Source organism: Anabrus simplex, chromosome 3 (assembly GCF_040414725.1).
Source record: "Anabrus simplex isolate iqAnaSimp1 chromosome 3, ASM4041472v1, whole genome shotgun sequence".
Taxonomy (NCBI): domain Eukaryota; kingdom Metazoa; phylum Arthropoda; class Insecta; order Orthoptera; family Tettigoniidae; genus Anabrus; species Anabrus simplex.
The window spans coordinates 46,948,308-46,974,761 of record NC_090267.1 but is presented as its reverse complement, the minus strand read 5'-3'; the positions used below and the strand labels follow the sequence as shown (position 1 = coordinate 46,974,761).

At 41.2% G+C, this 26,454-nt stretch overlaps 1 protein-coding gene across 1 annotated transcript in view; it reads left to right on the top strand.

The window, feature by feature from the left end:
- The first annotated feature begins 1,042 nt into the window (after positions 1-1,042).
- The window catches only part of LOC136866646 (nose resistant to fluoxetine protein 6), a 187,427-nt gene continuing 162,015 nt past the window's right edge, over positions 1,043-26,454 (top strand). The window contains exon 1 of the mRNA XM_067143764.2: positions 1,043-1,274. Within this exon, the coding sequence (XP_066999865.2) occupies positions 1,046-1,274 (229 nt within the window). The 5' untranslated portion in view covers positions 1,043-1,045. The remainder of the gene's footprint in view (positions 1,275-26,454) is intronic.

Here is a 26,454-nt window from a genome sequence, read left to right as displayed (position 1 = left end):
GTTGGTCTGAAAACAGACCGATATAAAGATAGTTTCGTCTGGGAGCTGACTTCCTTCTTACAGAATACTGTTGATCGCAACTGCGAGCTCACTGCATTAGCTTTACTACACCTTGATTCAATCTCACTTACTATATTACCATCCTGGGAGAACACACAACCTAAATACTTGAAATTATCGACCTGTTCTAGCTTTGTAACACCAATCTGACATTCAATTCTGTTGAATTTCTTACCTACTGACATCAATTTAGTCTTCGAGAGGCTAATTTTCATACCATACTCATTGCACCTCTTTTCAAGTTCCAAGATATTACACTGCAGGCTTTCGGCACAATCTGCCATTAAGACCAAGTCGTCAGCATAGGCCAGACTGCTTATTACATTTCCACCTAACTGAATCCCTCCCTGCCATTTTATACCTTTCAGCAGATGATCCATGTAAACTACGAACACCAAAGGTGAAAGATTACAGCCTTGTCTAACCCCTGTAAGTACGCTGAACCAAGAACTCATTTTACCATCAATTCTCACTGAAGCCCAATTGTCAACATGAATACCTTTGATTGATTTTAATAATCTACCTTTAATTCCATAGTCCCCCAGTATGGCGTTAGTGTTCGAAAAAAATAAAATGGGGGGGGGGGTGGGGTTTACGCGAGTAAATACGGTATGTATTAAACGGTATTTTTTAAGTGTAAGACAAGGACAAGTGTCCGTAACGTTGCCAGATAAAATAAGTCATCTATCTATCTATCTATACGCCTGTTCCAAGTCAGTATCATGTTCAGTGTTTTGCTGCGTAGTTTCTATGAGAAACACATCTTGACATCGGACTTGGATGAGCCGTTTTCTTCTCGATGTATGCAATTGTTTGAAGAAAGTGACACAATCGTCATGATTGTGTCACAGCAGGGTTTATGTTGTGAAAGAACGGCCACATTTTCTAGGTAATTGACGAGATAGTGCGGCTGTCCGCAACGATAAGACTCGTGGTGTTTCGTGCCTGATACTAAAAAGTCAGTCAGTTTTGTTGTCTCTGTGTTATGGCGTCCGGGCTCCTCCTGGTATTTCTCCTGTCCGCGGTCCTGCCACAGGGAAGCATCGGCGTTAACAAACCCACCAAGCACATCCATCCCATGCAGATGATGTTAAAGGGTGAATTGCAGCACAGGAAGGAGCAGATCATCTCGAAAATTCGTGATCCTACTTGTTTGAAGCACATCCGGGCCCTGATTGACGGAGTCAGAGAACGGGAGTACTGGGCTCTTAACAGTGAGTATTTGCTTATGTATTTGTATGATGCAACAAAGATGGACAAAAAGCATATTCTCTCAAATGTACTGGTGTCATGAAATTATAGACTGAAAGCAAGAATATATAGAAAAAAAGCAATATTTACAGCGTGTTATTCTCACACTGAATTATACCACGAACATACAGTAAGCAGTAATACTTTTAATGTGAAACATCGTTCATATTTGGGGCCGATGACCTAGATTTTAGGCCCCTTTAAACAACAAGCATCACCATGATCATTCATATTTAAGATGCTTATTATGCTATGTTTAAAACACAATTACTATTCTCCGAGAAATTTACAATTTTCAAATGATACCCTGCACACAGTCTTTCATTAGTCTGTTTCTCTTACCTGTCCGTTGATTGGAAGTCAAAGAAAACAGCCCGCTCTACATTTGCATTAAGTTATGTATAGGAATAATGGGAAAATATTCTGCAGATTTCAACAGCGCAGAATGGCTGCTTTCATATATACTAGAGCTAACATATCTCACCCACTTATCATCATTTCAAGGCTTGACCTACTTTGTTCAAGAAATTACTACACAGCTGGTCACGTTACCACCTGCAACCACAACAACCAACTGGAAACCTTTATTCCATTCGGTCAAGCTCTTTCAAATTTATTCTTTCTTTCGTGGAAAATGCATTTCTTTCTTTCTTTTTTAATTCGTTTACCCTCCAGGGTTGGTTTCCCCTCGGACTCAGCGACGGATCCCACCTCTACCGCCTCAAGGGCAGTGTTCTGGAGCGTCAGAATTTGAGTCGAGGTGATAAAACTGTGCAGGAGGACCAGTACCTCTCCCACGTGGCCCCCCCGGCTATGCTAAATAGGAGGGGGCTTGTGGGCGGAGGGGAAGATTGGAAGAGATAGATAAGGGTTTGCTAGTTGCTTTACGTCGCACCGACACAGACAGGTCTTATGGCGACAACGGGATATGGAAGACCTAGGAGTTGGAAGGAAGCGGCCGTAGACTTAATTAAGGTACAACCCCAGCATTTGCCTGGTGTGAAAATGGGAAACCACGGAAAACCATTTTCAGGGCTACAGAAAGTGGGATTCGAACCCACTATCTCCCGGATGCAAGCTCACAGCCGCGTGCCCCTGACCGCACGGCCAACTCGCCCGGTCATAGATAAGGGAGAGGGAAGGAACCGGCCGTGGCCTTAAGTGAGGTACCATCCCGGCATTTGCCTGGAGGATAAGTGGGAAAGCACGGAAAACCACTTCGAGGATGGCTGAGGTGGGAACCGAACCTCCCTCTACTCAGCTGACCTCCCGAGACTGAGTGAACCCCGTTCCAGTTTTCAAATATAGTGGCAGAGCCAGGAATCGAACCCGGGCCTCCGGGGATGGCAGCTAATCACACTAACAACTACACCACAGGGGCGGACAAATATATATATTTTTAAACCACTGAATATTTCGAATTCCTTAAAAAAGGAGGACTTTCAAGAATTTTAAGAAATTTCTCTCGGACGCCGGACAGAAAGTTTAAATTATAGGGCATGTCCGAAATTTTTCGGACGTCTGGTAACCCTTGTGATGAGATTTTTAAAAGCAGATTCAACAGAAACCCTTACGAAAGGTATTCAGTTGTGTGAAACAGGAATATAATTGAAACTACCGGCTCCGCGATGTAGGGGGTAGCGTGCATGCCTCTTGCCCTGAGGTTAAGGGTTCGATTCCCGGTCAGGACAGGAATTTTTACCTGAATCTGAGGATTGATTCGAGTTCCACTCAGCCTACGTGATTACAATTGAGGAGCTATCTGACGGTAATCTGGCGTCTCCGGTTTAGGAAGCCTCATAATCTGCAGGCCTTCGGGCTGAGCAGTGGTCGCTTGGTAGGCCATGGCCTTCCGGGGCTGTTGCACCATGGGTTTTGGTTTTTATTAATCTAAATTTCCTTGTTTTAGAACACGAGTGCACGCAAAGAAAACCTTTATGTTTTCTTTATGGACCTTTATGTTTTCTTATGTATATGTAAATTATATTAGTAAAGAAGTGGAATCAGAGGTAAGGCTTTTTGCAGATGATGTTATTCTGCATAGAGTAATAAATAAGTTACAAGATTGTGAGCAACTGCAAAATTACCTCGATGATGTTGTGAGATGGATAGCAGGCAATGGTATGATTATAAACGGGGTTAAAAGTCAGGTTGTGAGTTTCTCAAATCGGAAAAGTACTCTCAGTTTTAATTACTACCTTGATGGGGTGAAAATTCCTTATGGGGATCACTAGGTATTAATATAAGGAAAGGTCTTCATTGGAGTAATCACATAACTGGGATTGTAAATAAGGGGTACGGATCTCTGCACATGGTTATGAGGGTGTTTAGGAGTTGTGGTACGAATGCAAAGGAGAGGGCATATAAGTCCCTGGTAAGACCCCAACTAGAGTATGGTTCCAGTGTATGGGACCCTCACCAGGATTATTTGATTCAATAACTGGTCAAAATCCAAAGAAAAGGAGCTCGATTTGTTGTGGGTGATTTCCGACAAAAGAGTAGCGTTACAAAAATGTTGCAAAGTTTGGGTTGGGAAGAAGTGAGAGAAAGAAGACGAGCTGCTCGACTAAGTGGTATGTTCCGAGCTGTCAGCGGAGAGATGGCGTGGAATGACATTAGTAGACGAATACGTTTGAGTGGTGTCTTTAAAAGTAGGAAAGACCAGAATATGAAGATTAAGTTGGAATTCAAGAGAACAAATTGTGACAAATATTCGTTTATCGAAAGTGGAGTTAGGCATTGGAAGAACTTCAAGGGACATGTTCAATAAATTTGCAATTTGTTTGAAATCATTTAAGAAAAGTCTAGGAAAACAACAGATATGGAATCTCCCACCTGGGCAACTGTCCTAAATGCAGATCAGTATTGATTGATTGATTGATTGATTGATTGATTGATTGATTGATTGATTGAACTACTAAGATAAAAATAGAACAGAAGTTTAAAAAACAGCCAGCCTCTTCCTGTAAATAAATATTTTTCCCACTAGACCGAAGTAAATTAGAAAGAAATTAAAGAGCCAGAAAATGTAAGCAGAAATTGTCCGCTACCAGGTACCCACTTCATATGAGTGTCATGAAATTATTCCTGTCGTTCGTTAAGCTAAGAAGAATAAGTGAGCATATATGTGCAGTACTTTAGTTTTGCATACCGTACTATTTTCTTTTCATTCTCACGAATTTGAAGTGAAAATCAGCGTCATTTAAAACGATATGTCATGTAGATAACATAATTTAAGTTGTTATATGGCATCACCGGGATGGAAAACGTTAACGAATCATTTTCTTATATCCTGTTTCTTCTTGTTCATTCTCGCAGAAGATTGTCGTCGTCGTAGAAGTTTTCATTGGGGCGGGCCTCTCAGAGGGTGACGCCCTCTCTAAGGCCTGGAGAAGTTTGAGAAGGTAGGAGACGTGTTGAAGGAAGAATATGGGAAAGGGATGATATTCTTTAGTGGAAGAGAATTGATGGAGCGGCTTGGCAACGGCGATGGAAATTATGGGGGATGTGTGGAGGTTTATACAAGGGTGCTATTGTTGAGATGAAGACTGAGGATGTGGATGATCGCGGTGATGTTGCATAAAGAGGTGGTGAAGAGTTTTAGAATATCAAGGGTCGGAGTCGCTTGGAAAAAACTTGCTGAGGGAAGTGATGGACGGACGGGTTGACGAGTTTGGTATGGAAGAGTGGCTGGCCGTGTCCGACGACATGTATTGTTTGTGGGATGGCTAGGGAGAAGAGGGGATCGAGAAGGTTCAATTTGATGTAGCTGGCGGTAGATATACGCTCCCGTGCTGATGAGGTGCTGGACGTCATTTTCTGTAGGAAGATGGAGGCGGACCAGGTATGTTGGACCATAGACGTTCTGGATCCTGAAAGCTCTGCCTTCTGCTTGGAGTTCGCTGAGTATTTCACGGTCAGAGATGGCGGGATTGACGCCGCGGATGACACAACTATACATGGCTTGAGATGGTTGTGGTCGTTGTGGTGTCGACGGTGATGGTGCGGTGGCTGCTGAGGTAGTAGCAGGCGTGGCAGAGATTTCTTCTTCAGGTCGCTGGTGTGCAAAGTAGTGGCGGGGGGGGGGGGGGGGATGTACAGAAGACTGGGTCTGTCAGGGGTTTCCGAGATAAGGAGGGACGATGACACAATTGGGGAAAGGCGAGACATAGATATAGTGGTGAGAGGAACAAGGGGAAGGGTAATTGTAGATGTGGTGGTGGTGGTGGTGGTGGTGGTGGTGGTGGTGATGGTGGTGGTGATAGTAGTGGTGATTGTAACGTGGACGCAGCTATATGCTTTATTGAGTCCAGCGGGGAGCTGTGTTAAAGATGTAGAGCCACCCGGCCGGCAACAAAAATGAAGAGGAGTGTACGCGGTGATTTGTCGCAGATCGGAGCTGTCCGTATTCGGAGAGATCGACGAAAGATCGTTATACGCATTGAAGGGAAACCAGAGCTGCCAGAAGATTGACGAGTATCACAGAAAAATATACCTGTTGTACGCTTCACACATGCGAGTTGCCGAATTGTAGATGTCGAACCACTGTTGGAGTTTCGTGTCCCTCCTTCCTGTTTAAGGAACTTTAAGGAAGCAGTGATTGTTATCAGTGGGATTCCGTGTAGGAGGAATGCTGAATGGAGGATAATTGGGGATGTAAGTGAGACCATGGAATGGGTATGTGGAAAATTGGGATTGAAATTTGTAGATCCTAGTGGGTGGGTAGGAGACAGAGATCTGCACTCAGATGCCTTTACGTGGACCGCATTGCTCCCCTGTGAAACATGTGACCTTGCCGCGGCGGGGGATGCTTGCGTATCCCAATGAAGCAGATAGCCGAGCCGCAGGTGCAGCTATATCGCATATTGGCCGAGAGACCAGACTAACGAATAGTTCATCGAAAGGGGGGTAGTAGCTTTTCGGAATATGCAAGGGTGACGGTCTAGATGAATGACTGATATGGCCTTGTAATAATACTCAACATGGCTTAGCTGTGTTGATACTGCTACATGGCTGAAAGCAATGGGAAACTAAAGCCGTAACTAACTTCCGAGGACATACAGCTCTCTCTGTATGAATGATGTACGGTTGATGGCTTCCTCCCGGGTAAAGTATTCCGGAGGTAAACTAGTCCCCCATTCGGATCTCATCAGGAAGATGGATATTCATATTATGCGAATCGGAACGTGGAAAGTTAGAAGTTTGAACCATTGTGGTGGTTAGAGAATCTGAAAAGGGAGATGGATAGACTAAATTTAGATGTAGTTGGTATAAGTAAAGGACGTTGGCAGGAAGAACGGGATTTTTGGTCAGGCGGCTACAGAATTATCGACACAAAATCAAACAGGGGAAATGTAGGAGTTGGTTTGATAATAAGTAAGAAAATAGGGCAGCGGGTAAGCTACTATGACCAGCATAGTGAAAGGACTAGTGTTGTCAAGACAGACATCAAACCAATGCCCACCACAATAGTGCAGGTCTATACGCCTACTACTTCAGCAAATGATGAAGAAATCCAAAGAATAGGCCTATATGAAAAGATAGAAGATTTAATACAATACCGGGGTATCTAAAAGGTGACGAGAATCTAATTGTGATTGGAGACTGGAATGCAGTGGTAGGCCAAGGAAGATAATACAGTAGGAGAATTCCGAGTGAGGCAAAGAAATGAAAGAGGAAGTCGACAGGTTGAATTCTGCACCGATCATAATATAGTCCTTGCTAATACTTATTTCGAACACCACAAACGACAGCTGTATACGCGGACGAGACCTGGAGACACTGGAAGATCCATTGTTGGATGCGCTAGCGAGTGGTTGGCTGTTCCAAAAGCTCTGTATTATCTTAATGATAACGTAGTTAAGAACAGAAGGCAGGTAATCACCACCATTTGGCAGTCTATTATGGGCAAACTTTAAACTGATATAGCCAGGGTCCTAGTCGTAACATACTAATTAGATTTATACCACATATTTGTACAATTTTCCTGACTGTTGTTGTACAATTTAGAAATCATGAATTAATTTGATCACTCATAATCGATTTATTTTGAAAACATGTGGAATTAATTTTCTTTCATGCATGCTTCTCTTTAGGTGCAATTTTCTCTAAAAATAGAAATCTTACTGGTACCTATTTTTTATAGGATATAATACAAGAAATGTGATACACTAAACACAAAATGATTTTAAAGTGACCAATTATTTATCAAAAAATGTAAGTACATACTTTAATTTACCATAAAAATGCAATTTTTATTATTCAAATATTTTCGATTGCAATAGCATAGTTTTATATTCACCTCTCTAAGGGTGGTTCCAAGGTACAACATAGAAAAAATCAGATCTTTATCTTCAATACTAACTGAGAAATTTGCATCTGAATGACTGAAAACTCAATGTTTGAGTAAATGAAGAAATAAATAAGATCACTGACAAGTATCTAGAACATTCCTGCCATGTATTCAGCTTGCATTTGGCTTTCTTCTTCTTCTTCTTCTTCTTCTTCTTCTTATTATTATTATTATTATTATTATTATTATTATTATTATTATTCTTTCTCTCCATCCACTTCCTGGTCCTTGATTCCTTAGTCAGGGCCTGAGCATCTTTTTCCGCCTTCATGAGTCGTTGTTTATCAATAGCGTGAAGTGCTGTTGTCAAGTTTTCCCCAGGATTTATGCCTAACTTCCTCAACAAATTTTTTCTGGCTGCAGGTCCGTCATTACTGAAGGCCCATCATTAAAGCAAATAACTGCATCCAGTACACCTATTTTTAGAGTAATCAGTCCAACAAATACTGTTTTGGGTACGCTTTCCCAGATACAATGATTAAAACTTTCATTTGGGTTTTGGGTATTCCCATGCAAGCACTTTCGAAGAAGGTCCCTATCACTTAGATTCCTGTACACTGGCTTGATTGCTTCATTACAGCTAATGACAGAGAATGCTCATGATGGTATTCCATTCCTTTGGGTAGTCACACCAGGAGTCAGCACCCTTTGGGCAAAGATAATGCTGTAGGTTACTATCAGTCGATAACTTACCAAAATAAGTAGCCCATACTGCCCCCCTTATTTCACGTTCATCTGTACACTCTGTGTGCCTCCTTATTGCCATTCCATAATACTGTTGCAGCAGATCAATCTGCGCAGTCCTTGCTAATACTTAGTTCGAACACCACAAACGACGGCTGTACACGCAGACGAGACCTGGAGACACTGAAAGATCCATTGTTAGATGCGCTAGCGAGTGGTTGGCTGTCCGAAGAGCTCTGTATTATTTTAGTGATAAAATAGTTAATAGTTGTAGAAATTTAGCAGATTTAGTATGTGTGGGACACATTTAGGTCCACCAATATTGGTGTTTGTTTGTAGTAATAGAGATCAGTGGTATTTATTTACATTTCTTTTTACACTGAGTAGTAGGCTAGATTTGCATGAAAGAAGAATTAATGTATATATTTTAATTATTATTGCCAACGGCCGTAGCCGTGTTGAAACACCGGATCCCGTGAGATCTCCGAAGTTAAGCAATATTGGACGTGGTCAGGAGTTGGATGGGTTGCCACGCGCTGTTGGTGGGGGTAAGGGAATGGAGGAGCGGAAAGGAACTGGCCACCCTACCGCACGTAAACTCCGGCTCAGGAACACCTCTGCGGAGGTTCGGACCTGCCTTCGGTCAGAACAACCCTTACCTTACCTTTTAATTATTATCATTTAAATATTAGTATCCTAACCGCAGGACACCTCGTAATCTGCAGGCATTCGGGCTGAGCAGCGGTCGCTTGGTAGGCCACGGCCCTTCCGGGCTGTTGCACCATGGGCGGGCGGAATATTAGTGTAGGCAATAGACAGGCTATTTAACCCACCTATCACGAATGTAATAATTTCTTTAAATAACGCGATACTGTTTAAAAGTTTGTTTAAAGGAAGGATTTCAACAGAATATACAGTATTTCGCTGGCTTCATAGTTAACAGTCATTATGTTGTTAGGGCCTATCCATTACTGTCGCCCTTCGTATTCAAATATTGCATTGTTGGCTACAGTCGTGAACAAATGATGTAGTCAAGAAAATAAAAATAAGCTGATTCCTGTATTCTGATCATTTGTAGTTCTGAGTAGGTCGTTCAAATGTCCATAATTTATACTTCGCACCCTCGATCTTTCAGTATTTAAGAACGGTTCACTAATAATAATCAAATTTCTATATCCGAATAATTGCAATTCAAGTCCCCGGTGTAGTTTTGACAGAATTTTTTGAGAAATTATTGTAGACAACCTATTATTTTTCAGCATTTAAGGACATTTTTATTCTCCGTCCTGCGGAGTAGGGAAAATTATGCTAATCCTCCAACTGTAATAATCACATAACCACATTTTTATTGAGAATTGTAGTGTAGATACGGTAATAAAAATAATAATAACTAGCAAATGTACCCGTGCTTCGCTACGGTATTCTACATTGTATACGGATATCGACGTAAATACTGTGCGTGCAGTAAATGAGATTGTTTTAAAATTGCATGTCTCTTAGCCTTATCCGAGAAATAGCATGGGGAGGTCCCCATACGTTCTTTCCAATGTAAAGTGAGGGTTGCAGAGTTGTGATGATAACAGCAGGCTCACTTGCCTACTGCCATTCACAATCGAGCTGGCAAGTTTACATTATAATTGCAGGCCTCATTGCCTACTGCGCGGTCACAATCGATTTGGGGAGTTTTAGTTACAATGGCAGACCCATTTCCTACTTTCAGACAGGTTACGGTTGAGGAGTTTTTATTATAATAGCAGGCAACTTCCCTACCACCAGTAAAACTTGAGTTGTACAGTTATCATTATAATGACAGGCCCTTTTTACTGCTGCCAGCCAGCTTTACTGCCAGTCACACAGAATTAGTGAGTTTCCATGAAAATAGCAGGCCACTATACCTAATGCTAGTCAAATTTTAGATTGGAACATTTGTTTATAATGGCGGGCACCCTGGCCTAGAGCCAAACACAATAGGGTAGAGGACTTTCGAACAAAACTGCATGATCCCTTGCCTTCTACAAGACAAATCGAGAAGTGAATTATTCATTTAAATGGTAGGCCCTCCTTACTAATGCCAGTTACACAGGAGTTGGAGAAGGACCCCATTCCTACTGCCAGCAGTCAAAATCGGTGTAGGGAGTACTGATTACAATAGCAGACACACCCTTTCTCGATCGCTACAAATCGACATCAACGAATATATGTAGATGGGCATACGAAGGTATATGGATGTTTACAATATTGCAGACCTTCAGTTACAGATTAACTCCTGCTAAACGGTACATCATATTGACAAAGGATTATACCGTAAGGTGCAGTATTTAGCGATCTAAATGACTGGCCCTATGATATTTTCTCGCATCTCATCTATTCATGGGTCAGATTGAGTCAGAAACGTTGAATAGGTTGAAATTTGTGTATGATTATCTTACATTGCATTACTTTTCGGATAATTATGTGACATAGCATTTGGCTCACATATGGGTACTGGGTGGGCCAATGTTCGTATAGAGTTTGATCATACTATCTTTCCTGTAAGTGATTGAAAGTATTAATTGTATAGGTAAAGAGTCCAAATTTACTTAAAATCGAGAAATAGAGACGTATCTAACGTATAAGCGATACAGATACGACAAAACGTCATAAGACCAAGGTTGAAGATCACTACTAATTCAACGAAGATTGTGCCATCCGTTATGTGATAGGACTTCCCGTTTATCCCACGCAATACCTCGAAACGAAGGTCTGCACCATCATTAAAATTGCTTCCATATTTCGATATTCTGCGGAAATAAAAAATGAAAAAATTAAAGATCTGTGAAACTTTTTCGTTCGTTACAGGCTGAAACGTATAATTTTGCCAAATTTCAATTTTCTTGCTTGTCTGGAAGATTATGCTGCAATGTGGATTTTGGGTGAGGGGGTAAAAATATGACTTTCAGGAAATTAAACCAAAAAATATGCAGACGATCATTATTACCCCTCAAACGGGTATCTGTACGAAAATTTCACCAAAATAGTCAATGCACAGGCACACACAGTCGTTACGATTTTATTTATATAGATAGATAAGGAATCTGCTCCACGTACAACACATTTTGGCTACGTCCGTTGGACTTAACCTGCAAAACCAACCGTTTATGATATCTCACTTATTAATCCTCCTGTCGAAAAATTCACATGAGAACAAACGTTTAGAAATGGATTTCCATTAAGGATTGTAGATTTCGATTAATTTCGGATGTGCATATTTTGAGGAAGTGCAAAATCATGGTTCCGGTTTCGGATAAACCCCCAGTAAATTTAGGTATTCAGAAATAATATTGGCCCTAAAACCTACACAAGGACAAGTGGATTCTAAATGTCAAGTTTGGTAGAAATATATTCCGTAGTTTTCAAGTTATAAAAACTCACACAATCAAACCGACAAACAGACACCAAAGTTAAGATATATGCAGATGGTCATTATTACAACTGAAACGGATAACTATACGGAAATTCCGCCAAAATAGCCAATGTATAGACAGACGGTCGTTGCGATTATATTTATATAGATGTGACAGATAAGCATGGGCACGTTTAAAAGTGCAAACCTTCATTTCGATATTTACTGCTCCTAAACGGTACATCATACCAACAAACGGTTTGCACCTTCAGACGTCCCTTTTATCGCTCTACATGTTTGGTGTTAAAACATTTTCTCGTATCTCACATATTTATGGGTTCGGTTGAGTTACGATATTTGAATGGGGTGAAATTTGGGTACATTTTCATCATTTTACATTATTTTTCACATACTTATGTGGAAGCTAGAATCATGAAATTGGGTTCGCATATAGCCATTGGTCGTGTCAACGTGCGTGCCAAATTCGATGACTACCTTTCCTATAAGTGTGTCAAACTAAGTAATACACGTGTAAAAAGCACAAAATTAACGAACCATCGAAATATACAGCCAAATCTACCCTATAAGGGAGAGAGAGAGAGAGAGAGAGAGAGAGAGATACGACGAAATATCACAGGACCAAAGTTGTAGATCACTCGAAATTGAACGGAGATCGTGCCATCCGTTTTGTGATAGGATTTACCGTTTAGCCGCGAAATACCTCGAAACGAAGGTCTGCACCGTCATTAAATTGCCTATATTTCGATATTATTCAGCATAAAAAGTGAAATATTTTGGAAGTTTTCCGTACGTTACCGGCTAAAACGTATAAATTTGCTTAATTTCAATTTTTCAGCTCGTGTGGCAGATTGTGAGGCAAACTTGATTTTGGGCGATTGGGGGGGAGGGGTAAAATTTAGGACTTTCAGGAAACTATAGCTAAAAATATGCAGGTGGTCATTATTACCCCTTAAACGGAAAGCTGTACGAAAATTTCGCCAAAATAGTCAATGCACAGACACACGGTCGTTACGATATGATTTACCTATGGGCTATGTCCGCTAGATTTAGCCTGAAAACCGACCTTTCATGTTATCTCCCTTATTAATCCTCCCGTTGAAAAATGCACATGGGAAAAAGAAATTAGAATTGGATTTCCAAACAGTTTGATCGATTTCCACTCAGTTTGGTCTTGTACTTTTTATATTGTGGGAGAGTAAAAATCACCATTTCGGTCCCCTATAAAACCCCAGTCCATTCCGGGAATATGAAATGGTATAAACCTTAAAACCTACCCTTGGAGGGGTGGATGCTAAATATAAAGTTTGGTTCAAATATCTCAGTAGTTTTCAAGTTGTAAGAAATACGCTTTACGCGCACCCGCTCTTGCGTTAAGTCCGGTGGGACTTGTACCGAAAAACGGTCCGTTAATGATATCTCCGTTATTAATCCTGGTATCGAAATGATGCACATGAGAAAAAAAGGTTTAGAAATTAATTTCCAAGGCAGGTAGATTTCCATTAAGTTTGGTTGTGTATATTTTGAAGGAGTGCAAAATCACGGTTTCGGTTTCGTATAAACCCCCAGTTAGTTCAGGGATTTAGAAACAATATTTGCCCTGAAACCTACCCAAGGACAGGTGGATTCTAAATATGAAGTTTGGTGGAAATATATCCAGTGGTTTTCAAGTTATAGAAAGACAGACAGACAAACAGACAAACAAACAAACAAAGAAACTAACTAACTAACTAACAGACACCAAGGAAACCTACCCTTGGACAGATGGATGCTATATATAAAGTTTGGTTCAAATATCTTCAGTAGTTTTCAAGTTGTAAGAAATACGCTTTACACGCACCCGCTCTTGCGTTAAGTCCGCTGGGATTTGTAACGAATAACGGTCCGTTAATGATATCTCCCTTATTAAGTCCTGTTATCGAAATGATGCACATGAGAAAAAAAAAGTTTAGAAATTAATTTTCATTAGGGCAGGTAGATTTCCATTAAGTTCGGTTGTGTATACTTTGAGGGAGTGCAAAATCACGGTTCCGGTTTTGTAAAAATCCCCACTCAGTTCAGGGATTTAGAAACGATATTTGCGCTAAAACCTACCCAAGGACAGGTGGATTCTAAATATGAAGTTTGGTGGAAATATATCCAGTAGTTTTTAAGTTATAGAAGGACAGACAGACAAACAAGCAGACAAACAGACATCAAAGCTAAAAATGATGCAGATGGTCATTATTACACCTGAAACGGATAACTGTACGGAAATTACGCCAAAATAATCAATGTACAGACACACGGTCGTTACAATTTTATTTATATAGAAAGAAGATAATTGTATGGCCTCAGCTACCATGTGCAGACATTTCAAGTTGACGCCATCTGGTCGTCAGTTTCGACGTTCCGTTTTACTCTAGGCCCACTAGATGACAGACCGAGTAAACCGAAACTCTCTTGGGCGTCTGTGGCTGAGATTTAATGAATTTTGTCGGGTAAACACCAAATGTATCACCAGAGATCTTTTACATGCCAACGTATTACGACATGACAGTGTAGCTTAAGCCAGTGAGGAGGACGGACGTGTCGTGTGACGTGCGCCTGCTGAGTGGAGTGGATTAGGAGTGAGGAAGCGGTAAGGTCAAGCGGTCGGCAAGGAGATAGATACGATGAATTGGGTAGACGTAGAGGTTATGAGGAAAGTAGTAAGAGAAGTAATACAGGAGGTATGTCCGTTTGAACAATTAAAGAAAATGCTTCAAGAACAAGTCCAGGAGCAAGAAAAGACGAGACAGTGGATCCAGGATTATATGAAAAATACGAAGGCGATGATAGAAGGCAGTGAGAAAGAACTGGTGTCACTAAGAGAGAAAATAAAAAATATGGAAGAAGAGATGGTAAACTTGAAGAAAGAAATTGAAGTCTGCAGACAGGAGCGTAAGAAGAAATCCATATTTATTTATGGGGTGGAGGAAGAAAAGGCAGAATCTAAGGTAGACATTATTTACAAAGTGGTAGATGTTATACAAAAAAAAAAAAATGAAAATAAATTTCAGTGAGGTAGATATAGACAATGTGGAGAGAGTTGGCAAGGTGGGAGGGCACAGGCCCATAAAAGTGTCGCTGATATCTTCATTGATGGCAGATATAGTGATAAGGAACGCTGGTAATCTACAGTGTGAGAACATTAGAATTAAGAGAGATTTCGGAAGAGAAGAGAGTAAAAATTTTAAAATTCTTAAGAAACATTTTGTGAAAGCAAAAATTCAGGGATTGAAAGCGTATATTAGTGGTCAGATACTTGTGGTGAGCGACAGGAATTGGACCCGAAAGTGGACAATATCGAAACTGAAATTAATGGATGAGAGTTTGAGGCAAGAAGAAACTAGCAGGGATGAGAGTTCGAGGCAAAAGAGTTTGAGGCAAGAAGAAATAAGAAGGGCTGAGAGATTGAGGCATGAAGAAACTACCAGGAATGATGTGAGACAAAAAGAAAAAAGCAGGGCTGTCAGTTCGAGGCAAGAAGATACTACCAGGGCTGATGTACATACTGTAAAGGAAGGAACACTGAGTAGATGGGGTTCCTGGGAAGAGATCATGAAAAGAGCTGAAGAAAAAGTAAATGCAAGGAGGATGGAAGTAGTCAGGAATTTAATGGACGAACTAGTGTCGGAGGTCTGCGCGAGGGAAGAAAAAGAAGCACAGGGGAAGACAAGTGGACAGAATCGGAGTGAGAATAATGGTTCGAGAGAGGAAACAGAAGTAAGAAGTGCTGCGATCAAAGGGAGAAGCTTGAGTTTGAAGGACCTATGGGACAAAAAGGGAAAAATGGAAGGAATAATTACGAGAAGTAAAAAGTTAAGTAACAGTAGCAAGTAACATAGTTTGCCTATGGATGGATGACAAGAGTGGAAGTGTAGTCTATGGTGGTGTCTGTATGTATGTACTTATCCAAGCAATGGTACCTGTATGTATAGTATAATTGTAATTGAAGTGATGGTGTCTTTAGGTTAAAGATGGATGGATTAGTTGTATGGTATTCATGCAAGTGATGATATAACGACTGGATTTATAGTGTTAAGAATGTAAGGTGATGATGAGGGATGGATGATAAGAGAGGTAGCGAAGCTTAAATGGTATTGATGATAAGAGAAGTAGCGTAGTTTAGATGGTATTTATGCAAATGATGGTGCCTGCATATATGGATGAATGATAAGAGGGGTAACGAGGTGATAAGGTGTTTTTAAGTGTATTATAATTGTATGGTAGCTATCCAAGTGTTTGTAAGTACAAAATGGATGAATTGTGGAGTTCGATAGATGGATGATAAGAGAGGTAGCGAAGTTTAGATGAGGGATGGAAATGAGGAGAGGTAAAGAAGTTTAGATGGTATTATTCAAGTGATGATGTCAGTATGTGTATCTAATTGTTGAAGTTAATGTGGCCTGGTAAATGATGGATGGTTGTGGAGTTCGATAGATGGATGATGTGTAGTATAATTGTTATTGAAGTGATGGTGTTTTTAGGTAAAGATGGATGAATTAATTGTACGGTATTTATTCAAGTGATGATATGACGACTGGATTGGAAGTGTCAAGAGGGATGATGATAAGAGAGGTAGCGAAGCTTAAATGGTATAGATGATAAGAGAGGTAGTGAAGTTTAGATGGTATTTATCCAAGTGATGGTGTCTGTATATATGGACGAAGGATAAGAAAGGTTACGAGGTGATAAGGTGTTTTTAATTGTATTGTAATAGTATGGTATTTATTCAAGTGTTTTTAGGTATAAGATGGATGAATTGTAGAGTTCGATAGATGAATGATAAGAGAGGTAGTGAATCTTTAGATGATGGATAGAACGAAGTTTAGATGGTAAATATGCAAGCGATGGTGTCTGTATGTGTATGGTTTGTGGCGTCCGATAGATGGATGATAAGAAAGGTAGTGAAGTTTAGATGGAGGACTCTAATTGAAGTGCCAAATATGAAAGGTGATGATGGATAGATGATAAGAGAGGCAACACAGTTTAAATGGTATTGATAAGTGATGCATTAATTAAGGGTAGATCGGTAAGCAAAGTTGGTTGTATTTGATTATTTAAATTAGATTAAGAATGGCTGTATAAGACGAGCAGGAGCAGATAAGTAGTGCAGTGATAAATTTGCAACGTGTGCAGAGTACGTTGTAGCAGAATGTGTGTGCAATGGAAGTAAGGAATCAGCAACTCAGAGGGAGTCAAGTAGAGGAAATGTAGGAGGAATGGAATGTGCAAAGGTTCGCGTGTTTACTCAGCAGGGGCACGAAGGTCTGTGACATACATAATACAGCTTAAATTGCACATCCTGGGAATACAATAGAAATATTGTTCTATTCATATTTGTTCATTCCGTACACTATTTTTTTTCTTTTTCTGTACAACACACAGAGTGTGATATGTTTTTTTTTTTTTTTTTTTTTTACAGTTCATAGAGTGTGATTCTGGGAAAGCAATAGAAATATTGTTCTACTCATATTTGTTCATTCCGTACATTATTTTCTTTTCTTTTCTGTACAGCACATAGAGTGTGATATGTATTTTTTTTTACAGTTCATAGAGTGTGAATTTTGGCTTAGGTTGGACATTGTTATTTTCTCTTTAACGGATCAAATAGGTATTCTTACTGTAGATCTGAGAAATAACAATAAATATATATATATATTACGACATGGAGTGTCGAATGGACATTTTTCCGCCCTTCAAAAATCCGACTACCTCTGCCAGGTTTGAACCCGCTGTCTTGGGATCCAGAGACCGACACTCTACCACTGACCCACAGAGGCAGCTTGTAGATACTATCTAATAGTAGATATGGTATATTATTTAGTATCTTTGTGTACAGCAATCCTTTCGGGTACTTCAGCATTTAACCAAACGGCAGTTACATTTATATTAGAGTATAGTAGGATAAAATACAGGTAGTACTAATCTGTCTACGCATTTAATTTTATTGGTAATCCTTGAGTAGTTATTGCGAATTTCAAACTTTAATTGAAATTTTCATTTCTTTTTGTCATCATCATCATCATCTGTTTACCCTCCAGGTGCGGTTTTTCCCTCGGACTTGGCGAGGGATCCCACCTCTACCGCCTCAAGGGCAGTGTCCTGGAGCTTCAGACTCTTGGTCGGGGGATACAACTGGGGAGTATGACCAGTACCTCGCCCAGGCGGCCTCACCTGCTATGCTGAACAGGAGCCTTGTGGAGGGATGGGAAGATTGGAAGGGATAGGCAAGGAAGAGGGAAGGAAACGGCCGTGGCCTTAAGTTAGGTACCATCCCGGCATTCGCCTGGAGGAGAAGTGGGAAACCACGGAAAACCACTTCCAGGATGGCTGAGGTGGGAATCGAACCCACCTCTACTCAGTTGACCTCCCGAGGCTGAGTGGACCCCGTTCCAGCCCTCGTACCACTTTTCAAAATTTCGTGGCAGAGCCGGGAATCGAACCCGGGCCTCCGGGGGTGGCAGCTAATCACGCTAACCACTACACCACAGAGGCGGACATTTCTTTTTGTGCTTAGTAATAACCCATTGTAATTAGGATACGTCTGCACGTACCGTTAGTTTAAATATTATTGTAGTATATTGTAGTATCTGATTAGAAATTAGCGTACTTATTCTATTACTGTGAAATATTTGTGTAGTAGAAGTATGTGTAGAATCTCTCTTACCAGGATTTTGTTGTAATTAGGATAGACTTAACTGCAGTTTAGAATTGTGTAATTCTTGTGTATTCCTTTCGGTATTCAGTAATTAACGGCAGTTTTCAACCTGTTAGGGTGTTGTAGGATAAACATAACTATAGTACGACTAAATAGTATTGTAGTGTAGTAGTTTATTAAGTACCTTACTGTCGTGTGATCTTTGTGTTTAACTTAGACAATATTTACTTTCTTTCATTTCTTTTGTGCACATAGTAAGTTATTTTCGTTATTCCGTAAAGAATGGTTAAGGAGTGCAAGTGTAGGAACTGTGGATGTGGCCACGCATTAAGGAGTATGTGGGAGGAGTTGGAAAGTTTGAGGGAGATAATTAGGATTCTCTCAGAGGACAGGAAGGAAAGTAGGCCTCCCTCAAACAATGTACAGGATACAGTAGGTGTAAAAGAGGGATGGGAAGGAAAGGGGGAAATTATAGAAGACAGGTGGTCAAATGGTTTCAGGGGAAGGATATTGCAGGCTAAGGGCTTTATTCAGGATCAGAATTCAGGACAGGTATCTGTGAGAAATCGGTACGAGTCACTGCAGGTAGAACAACAGAGGGAAGATGAGGAACAGGGAACTGTTGCTGAGAAGTGTGGAAGTATGTTATTCGTCAAGCTGAACCTTCGATGCTCACGATTACGAGCGTAAGTGGAGAGTTAAAACTTAATGACAGAATGGCAAAATTAAAAAGAGAAGAGACCAAAGCATAAGGTATACGCAAGTAATCTGAAGGCATACTCTATTCGAGGGGGTACTCTGTTGAGGAGAGTTAAGCAGACGACATTACGGCGTATAAACGCATGTGCCCTCGACTACAGCTCTGTAGTTCAGTACTTATGAGTTTCGACTTGACATTTGTGCGCTGCCTTTTCGCGGAGGCTGAGTGAATTAATAAACAGCCAATCATAGGCAGCCGATAGCTCAGATAGAGCGCGTTAGAGTCTAGTTCCAGTTACCAGTGTTGTCGGTCTGTTGTTTTCTGTAAACAATACTAGTACGTAAAGTGTACGCCAGATGTCGCACAACGATGCTTAGGCGATTCATAGTTTGTGTTTCAAAGGTTGCCAGTACGAATCTCGAAGATCGCCGAGGTCGACCGATTCAGCACTAGGGTGTAAATGCACCAAGATAAAGTGTGCGGATAATAAGTATAATGGTGTGTCAGTCCGCATCCAGTCTACCGCAGTGACGTCACGCTGGTAGCAAAGCAAGGAAGACGGTAACATTTCTCGCTCTGTGAAGAGAGCGCATCGTTCAAAATGTATTCGTTTACAATCGAGAGGCCACTAATATGTTACTACAGTCAGTTTATTATTATGTCATTAATATTCTAAGTATTTTACTATTATATTTATGTAATGAATGCCTTACACATAAGCGTTATACGGTAGCTCTGGCAGTTTATAATGATTGACATATTCTTTGACGTTTCTCTCAGTGTATATTATCTAATTTTCTGCCTATTCAAGCGAATACAAGATCTTCTCGAGGAATTTTCACCGTTGATGGTAATTGCTTCAGGGTTCTCTCTGTTAGTTTGTCAAATATGTAGCGTTCCCCGCAAATGTAGTTACCGCGAACGACATTAAATTCTCCAGTATATTTGTAACTTTCGGTAATTCGTAGCTGGGTCTCATTAAATTTCCTCTTGAGACACATTGGAGCCAGTTTGTTTGTTCGTTTGTTTGTGGCTGCCGAACAGTTGTACCTTTCTTTCTTTCTTAATCTGTTTACCCTCCAGGGTTGAATTTTCCCTCGGACTCAGCGAGGTATCTCACCTCTACCGCCTCAAGGGCGGTGTCATGGAGCGTGAGACATTGGGTCGTGGATACAACTGGGGAGGAGGACCAGTATTTCCCCCAGGCTGCCTCACCTGCTATGCTGAACAGGGGCCTTGTGGGGGGATGGGAAGATTGGAAAGGATAGACAAGGAAGAGGGAAGGAAGTGGCCGTGGCCTTAAGTTAGGTACCATCCCGGCATTTGCCTGGAGGAGAAGTGGGAAGCCATGGAAAACCACTTCCAGGATGGCTGAGGTGGGAATCGAACCCACCTCTACTCAGTTGACCTCCCGAGGCGGAGTGAACTCCTTTCCAGCCCTCGTACCACTTTTCAAATTTTGTGGCAGAGCCGGGAATCGAACCCGGTCCTCAGGGGGTGGCAGCTAATCACACTAACCCCTACACCACAGAGGCGGACGATGTTATTTTCAAGGCCCATTAAAACTTTTGTTTGCCCTGGAGAAAAATATGCCCGAACATTGAAGTAATTATCTCAGAAATGCCATTTGCCTTTTTCAGTTGTTGTTGTAGTAATTCCCATTCATTCTTCAATAGCTATTCCTATTTTTCCTTAAGTCACTATTTTTTCTTTCCAACAGTAGGATCTTTCTTCTCAAATCATCCAAGTCGTTAGTTCCATTTTCTCCTTCAGAGTCATCCTTTTCTTCAGTTTCATCTTCCCTAAAATTAAGATAGACAAGTTATTCTTTCAGTTAGAAAAAATGGAATTTCATGTAACATTTAAGCATGTATTTATTGTGTTTCTTCACTCACTTGTTCAAATCAGCAGCCGACGATCTTAGAAGTTCAGCTACATCCTTATGTCGATTTCTCTGTTTTCCCCTCTCAACCCTCCTTCCGCTTTTAGGAATTAATATATTTCCTCCTAGTGGTATAGTCTCTTACATCCGGTTTTAATTCACGGCGGCTTTTATTCTGATAATTTAGAAGTTATTGTCTTAAAGGGATCAAAGCATGTCGTAGCGAAATTAAGCGAGCAAACTCGACCTAAAGTAATAGCAAACTTTGTATCACCTTAAAACAGCAAGTATCGAATAAAGACAATAATAATAATTTATCATATATTATAAATACGTAACGTGTTTCACACTAAATTTATCATTGCGCCGACAAGCATTTTTCCACAGTCTGGCAAGATCTTGATTTTTCGGGAATGAAAAATACTTTATGTATGATCCTTTGGTTTTCCTGTAGTAGCTTAAACAGCCTGCTACTGCACAGCCCGGTATTTTCAAAAGTGCGATCCGTGCAGATTAATGAGAAGAATAAAAGAGCTTCAATTTTTTTTTTTTTTTTTTACGGCACGTATTTCAATATATATAACGCATGTTAAACACAGCGACAAGCCATGTAGCCGCGGAGTCAGTTTATCGCAGTGCTCCCCGCGTGACGTCACCTGCGCAGAAGCAACGCATTTTCGTCTCTCTTACTGACACACCATTATACTCACATCACGCTATTTACTGTGTATTGTATTATGCCCAGTTTTTTCCGTGGTCTTTGTCAGTTCACTCGGTCATTTTTGACAAAGCAAAGCACCAACGCTCGCGGCTAGAAATAATGAATTAATTGAGTGGTTGTAGGAGTACAATAATTCGATTGGCGATAACATAAAGAAGGGGGAAGCTCGTGGACCTTGTGAAACAAAAACCCATAGTACCCAGTTTACGTGGTGGATGAAATAGCCAGGAGAATGAAACCTCAACAGACGATGACAATGCCGATAGTGACTCAGAAATGAGGGGTGTCTTCCCCTTGTAGGATTTTTTCCCTGCCTTAGTAGAAATTGAATCTATCAGCAACGCGAGCTCTTGTAGATAGTGAGTAGATATTTTATTTCATTTTCTCGCGTTTTATCTCTTCAAGCATTGATATTTTTTATCTTATAGCCTTATCCTAAATATTTTATGTGTTATTGTTCATCTTATGTGAGTTACCGTATGCATTTTGTTACAAAGAATAATTGATTCTGGACTTATATTCGAGTATATGCATTTCCGTTCGTGTAGTGTGTTGAGCATCAGCTGTTTGTACTCGTAACAATTTGGCACCAATGTCTGGCTTCCAGTTAACTGTCAAGTCGAAACTCATAGAAACGGAGCTATAATTTCTACAACATGTTATCAGGCTTATGAGTGACAAATTTTGGACCATTTGGCTCCATGTGTAAAATTGTTATGCTCATAAAAATAAAAGTGTAATATGTGTTGATATGAATAAAAATAAAAAGAAAAAAGTATTTTTTACATATGATATAATAGAGCGCATTAACCCTATACATAAGAATTTTATACATTCATTTCGATTTCGCAAAGAAACCTGATGTGATACAGGAAAACTGACTTCAATTCTGGATCCTGCCATGTCTTATGTATTAAAAAATCACTATTTGAACTGTTTGCACTAATCAGAAAGTTTAAATTCACAGGCTATTATTATTATTATTATTATTATTATTATTATTATTATTATTATTATTTTCTGTTACTGGTTCAACGTCGCTCTAACACATCGAAGTATTTCGACGACGCAAGGATGTGAAAGGGCTAGAATTGGAAAGGTAGCGGCCATGGCCTTAAATTAGGTACAGCCTCAGCATTTGCCTGGTGTGAAAATGGAAAACCGCGGAAAACCATCTTCAGGGCTGCCGAAGGTAGGATTCGAACCCACCACCATCTTCCGCTTGCAACCGCACCCTCACAGCTAAGCGACTGTTAAATCGCGATCAATAACTCACAATTTGATTAAGAATACACACTTTATTGAATAATAGAGTTTACGAGAACATAACCATTGAGCACGATACACATCACAGCCATCATACAAAACATAATCGATATTTGTACTCGACCAGTTCCAAAGACGTTGTGACATTTAATAATGAATACATCGAGAGAGAGTACTTTCCCCCACTTGTCCATAACTTGTAAGACCCCCCTTATTAGGCTTTTCGCTGATAATCAGCGGACGAAAGCACGGGGAAATAAGACAATCGAAATGAGTTCATGCATCTGACGATAGATAGCACCACACTCGAAAGCGAGAAGTGGCTAAAAATCAGTCTAGCCAACTTCGTATATCGGTATCTAGCTCCGGGTACTTACCTGGCTCTTGCGCGGAGGTGGTTGAACGTAAGCCAAAGTACCTGCCAATTTACACCTCCAGGTAGTTTACCTCCCGGGCAGCTGCCAGCCACTTTACCAGCAGATAGTAGAACCGGCTCTTAATTGGACAAATATAAGAAGAAAACAATTGAATTACATAGCTTACAATTTAACATGAAAGTGCAACTTCCCAAACAAATTATTAGTCTTAACTGATAACATGATATCATTTTACTCCACCAGTTTATATAAAATCACTGCCTTCGTGGGTCCGTACTGTAGGAAACGCGCCAAGTCCGTGAGCTGATTGGCTAGGGCGGTCTAAACGAATCTTATGAATGGTAATGAATTGTACTTTTGAATGCAATCCATAGTGAATAGGAGCATTCTAGGGATAATTGTGGCTTTTGAAATGCAGACTTTTTTTTAAAGTACAGTGCACGTCCTTTCTTTAAATTCACCAGATCATAATTTACATAAACAGCCCTTATTGAAATAATGAGACCTCATAGTTTAGGTTATGCATCTTATTTCCAAATGCTGAGTAATGTTAAGTCAAATAATATAACGATAAAATACACTGACTGACAGTGACAATGCAACACCAAGGAGGAATGGTTCGAAAGGGATGAAAGTTGGGGAAAAAACAGAGACGGCACGGATGAATAATTGATGTGTATTTCAAACCGATATGCAGGTTACACAATGCGCACGGCATCGACTCAGTAGGATGTAGGACCACCGCGAGCGGCGATGCACGCAGAAACACGTCGAGGTACAGAGTCAATAAGAGTGCGGATGGTGTCCTGAGGTATGGTTCTCCATTCTCTGTCAACCATTTGCCACAGTTGGTCGTCCGTACGAGGCTGGGGCAGAGTTTGCAAACGGCGTCCAATGAGATCCCACACGTGTTCGATTGGTGAGAGATCCGGAGAGTACGCTGGCCACGGAAGCATCTGTACACCTCGTAGAGCCTGTTGGGAGATGCGAGCAGTGTGTGGGCGGGCATTATCCTGCTGAAACAGAGCATTGGGCAGCCCCTGAAGGTACGGGAGTGCCACCGGCCGCAGCACATGCTGCACGTAGCGGTGGGCATTTAACGTGCCTTGAATACGCACTAGAGGTGACGTGGAATCATACGCAATAGCGCCCCAAACCATGATGCCGCGTTGTCTAGCGGTAGGGCGCTCCACAGTTACTGCCGGATTTGACCTTTCTCCACGCCGACGCCACACTCGTCTGCGGTGACTATCACTGACAGAACGGAAGGGTGACTCATCGGAGAACACGACGTTCCGCCATTCCCTCATCCAAGTGGCTCTAGCCCGGCACCATGCCAGGCGTGCACGTCTATGCTGTGGAGTCAATGGTAGTCTTCTGAGCGGACGCCGGGAGTGCAGGCCTCCTTCAACCAATCGACGGGAAATTGTTCTGGTCGATATTGGAACAGCCAGGGTGTCTTGCACATGCTGAAGAATGGCGGTTGACGTGGCGTGCGGGGCTGCCACCGCTTGGCGGCGGATGCGCCGATCCTCGCGTGCTGACGTCACTCGGGCTGCGCCTGGACCCCTCGCACGTGCCACATGTCCCTGCGCCAACCATGTTCGCCACAGGCGCTGCACCGTGGACACATCCCTATGGGTATCGGCTGCGATTTGACAAAGCGACCAACCTGCCCTTCTCAGCCCGATCACCATACCCCTCGTAAAGTCGTCTGTCTGCTGGAAATGCCTCCGTTGACGGCGGCCTGGCATTCTTAGCTATACACGTGTCCTGTGGCACACGACAACACGTTCTACAATGACTGTCGGCTGAGAAATCACGGTACGAAGTGGGCCATTCGCCAACGCCGTGTCCCATTTATCGTTCGCTACGTGCGCAGCACAGCGGCGCATTTCACATCATGAGCATACCTCAGTGACGTCAGTCTACCCTGCAATTGGCATAAAGTTCTGACCACTCCTTCTTGGTGTTGCATTTGCTCTGTCAGTCAGTGTACATGTAAACTGTCAATGTAAGTACGTCTAGGTATTGTAGATAAATTGGATACATTTTAATGAACTGTTAGTCTATGCTTACTGATAGGCTGGTAAATAATCACGAATATCACAGATCATATGCTTTATTCATTGAAGCGTAATATTGGGAAGCATCTTTGAGGTTCTAAAACGGAGATCGAGTCTGAACAAGAGAAGAACCGCTGCGGGACTAAATTTCGGTACTTCGGCGACTCTAAAACGTATTTAGTTGGACGTAAATCCGTTATCATTATTAATAGTTGATCTAAACAGAGATCGAGTCCGGGACTTCCTTGAACAAGAGAAGAACGACTGCGGGACTAAATTCCGGCACTTCGGTGACTCTAGACTACTGGCCTAAGAGCGTTAACCGTAGAGATCCTAGTTCGAACCATGTGCTTAGACTTAACTAGACAAGATGAGACATAGTCCAGGGGCTTTGATACTGAGATTGGTAGAAGCTCAACTTGAAACAAGATGGCGGCTACACATAGGACTAGGGAGATGGGGTAAGGTGTAATATAAGTGCTTTATTCATGTGGGCGTAATACTGGGAAGCATCTGTGCGGCTCTAAAACGAATATCGAGTCCGAAATAAAATAAAACTATAGCGGGACTAAATTCCGGCACTTCGGCGACTCTAAAATGTATTTAGTGGGACGTAGAGCCAATATCATAATTAATAGTTGACCTAAACAGAGATAGAGTTTGGGATTCCCTTGAACAAGAGAAGAACGACTGCGGGACTAAATTCCGGCACTTCGGTGTACCTAAAAAGCAGTTAGTAGGACATAAACATTATTCATATTTGACCAAAGACAAAGACCGAGTCTAGGGGAACTTTTTGCTGCTAAAGTCAAGTCGTGACAGGAAATGCGTCTTAGCAAGATAATTATTCTTTGAAGTACTTACTGAGACATGAAATAACAAGTTCATTCTTTTACCATTTAGCTTAGTATGCACATTTCAGCAAAAAAAATTACTGAACGTGGAAGTTGATTAGACTTGGAAGTATTTGCTGTGACATGAAATACTAAGTTAATTGTTTTTCGCATTTA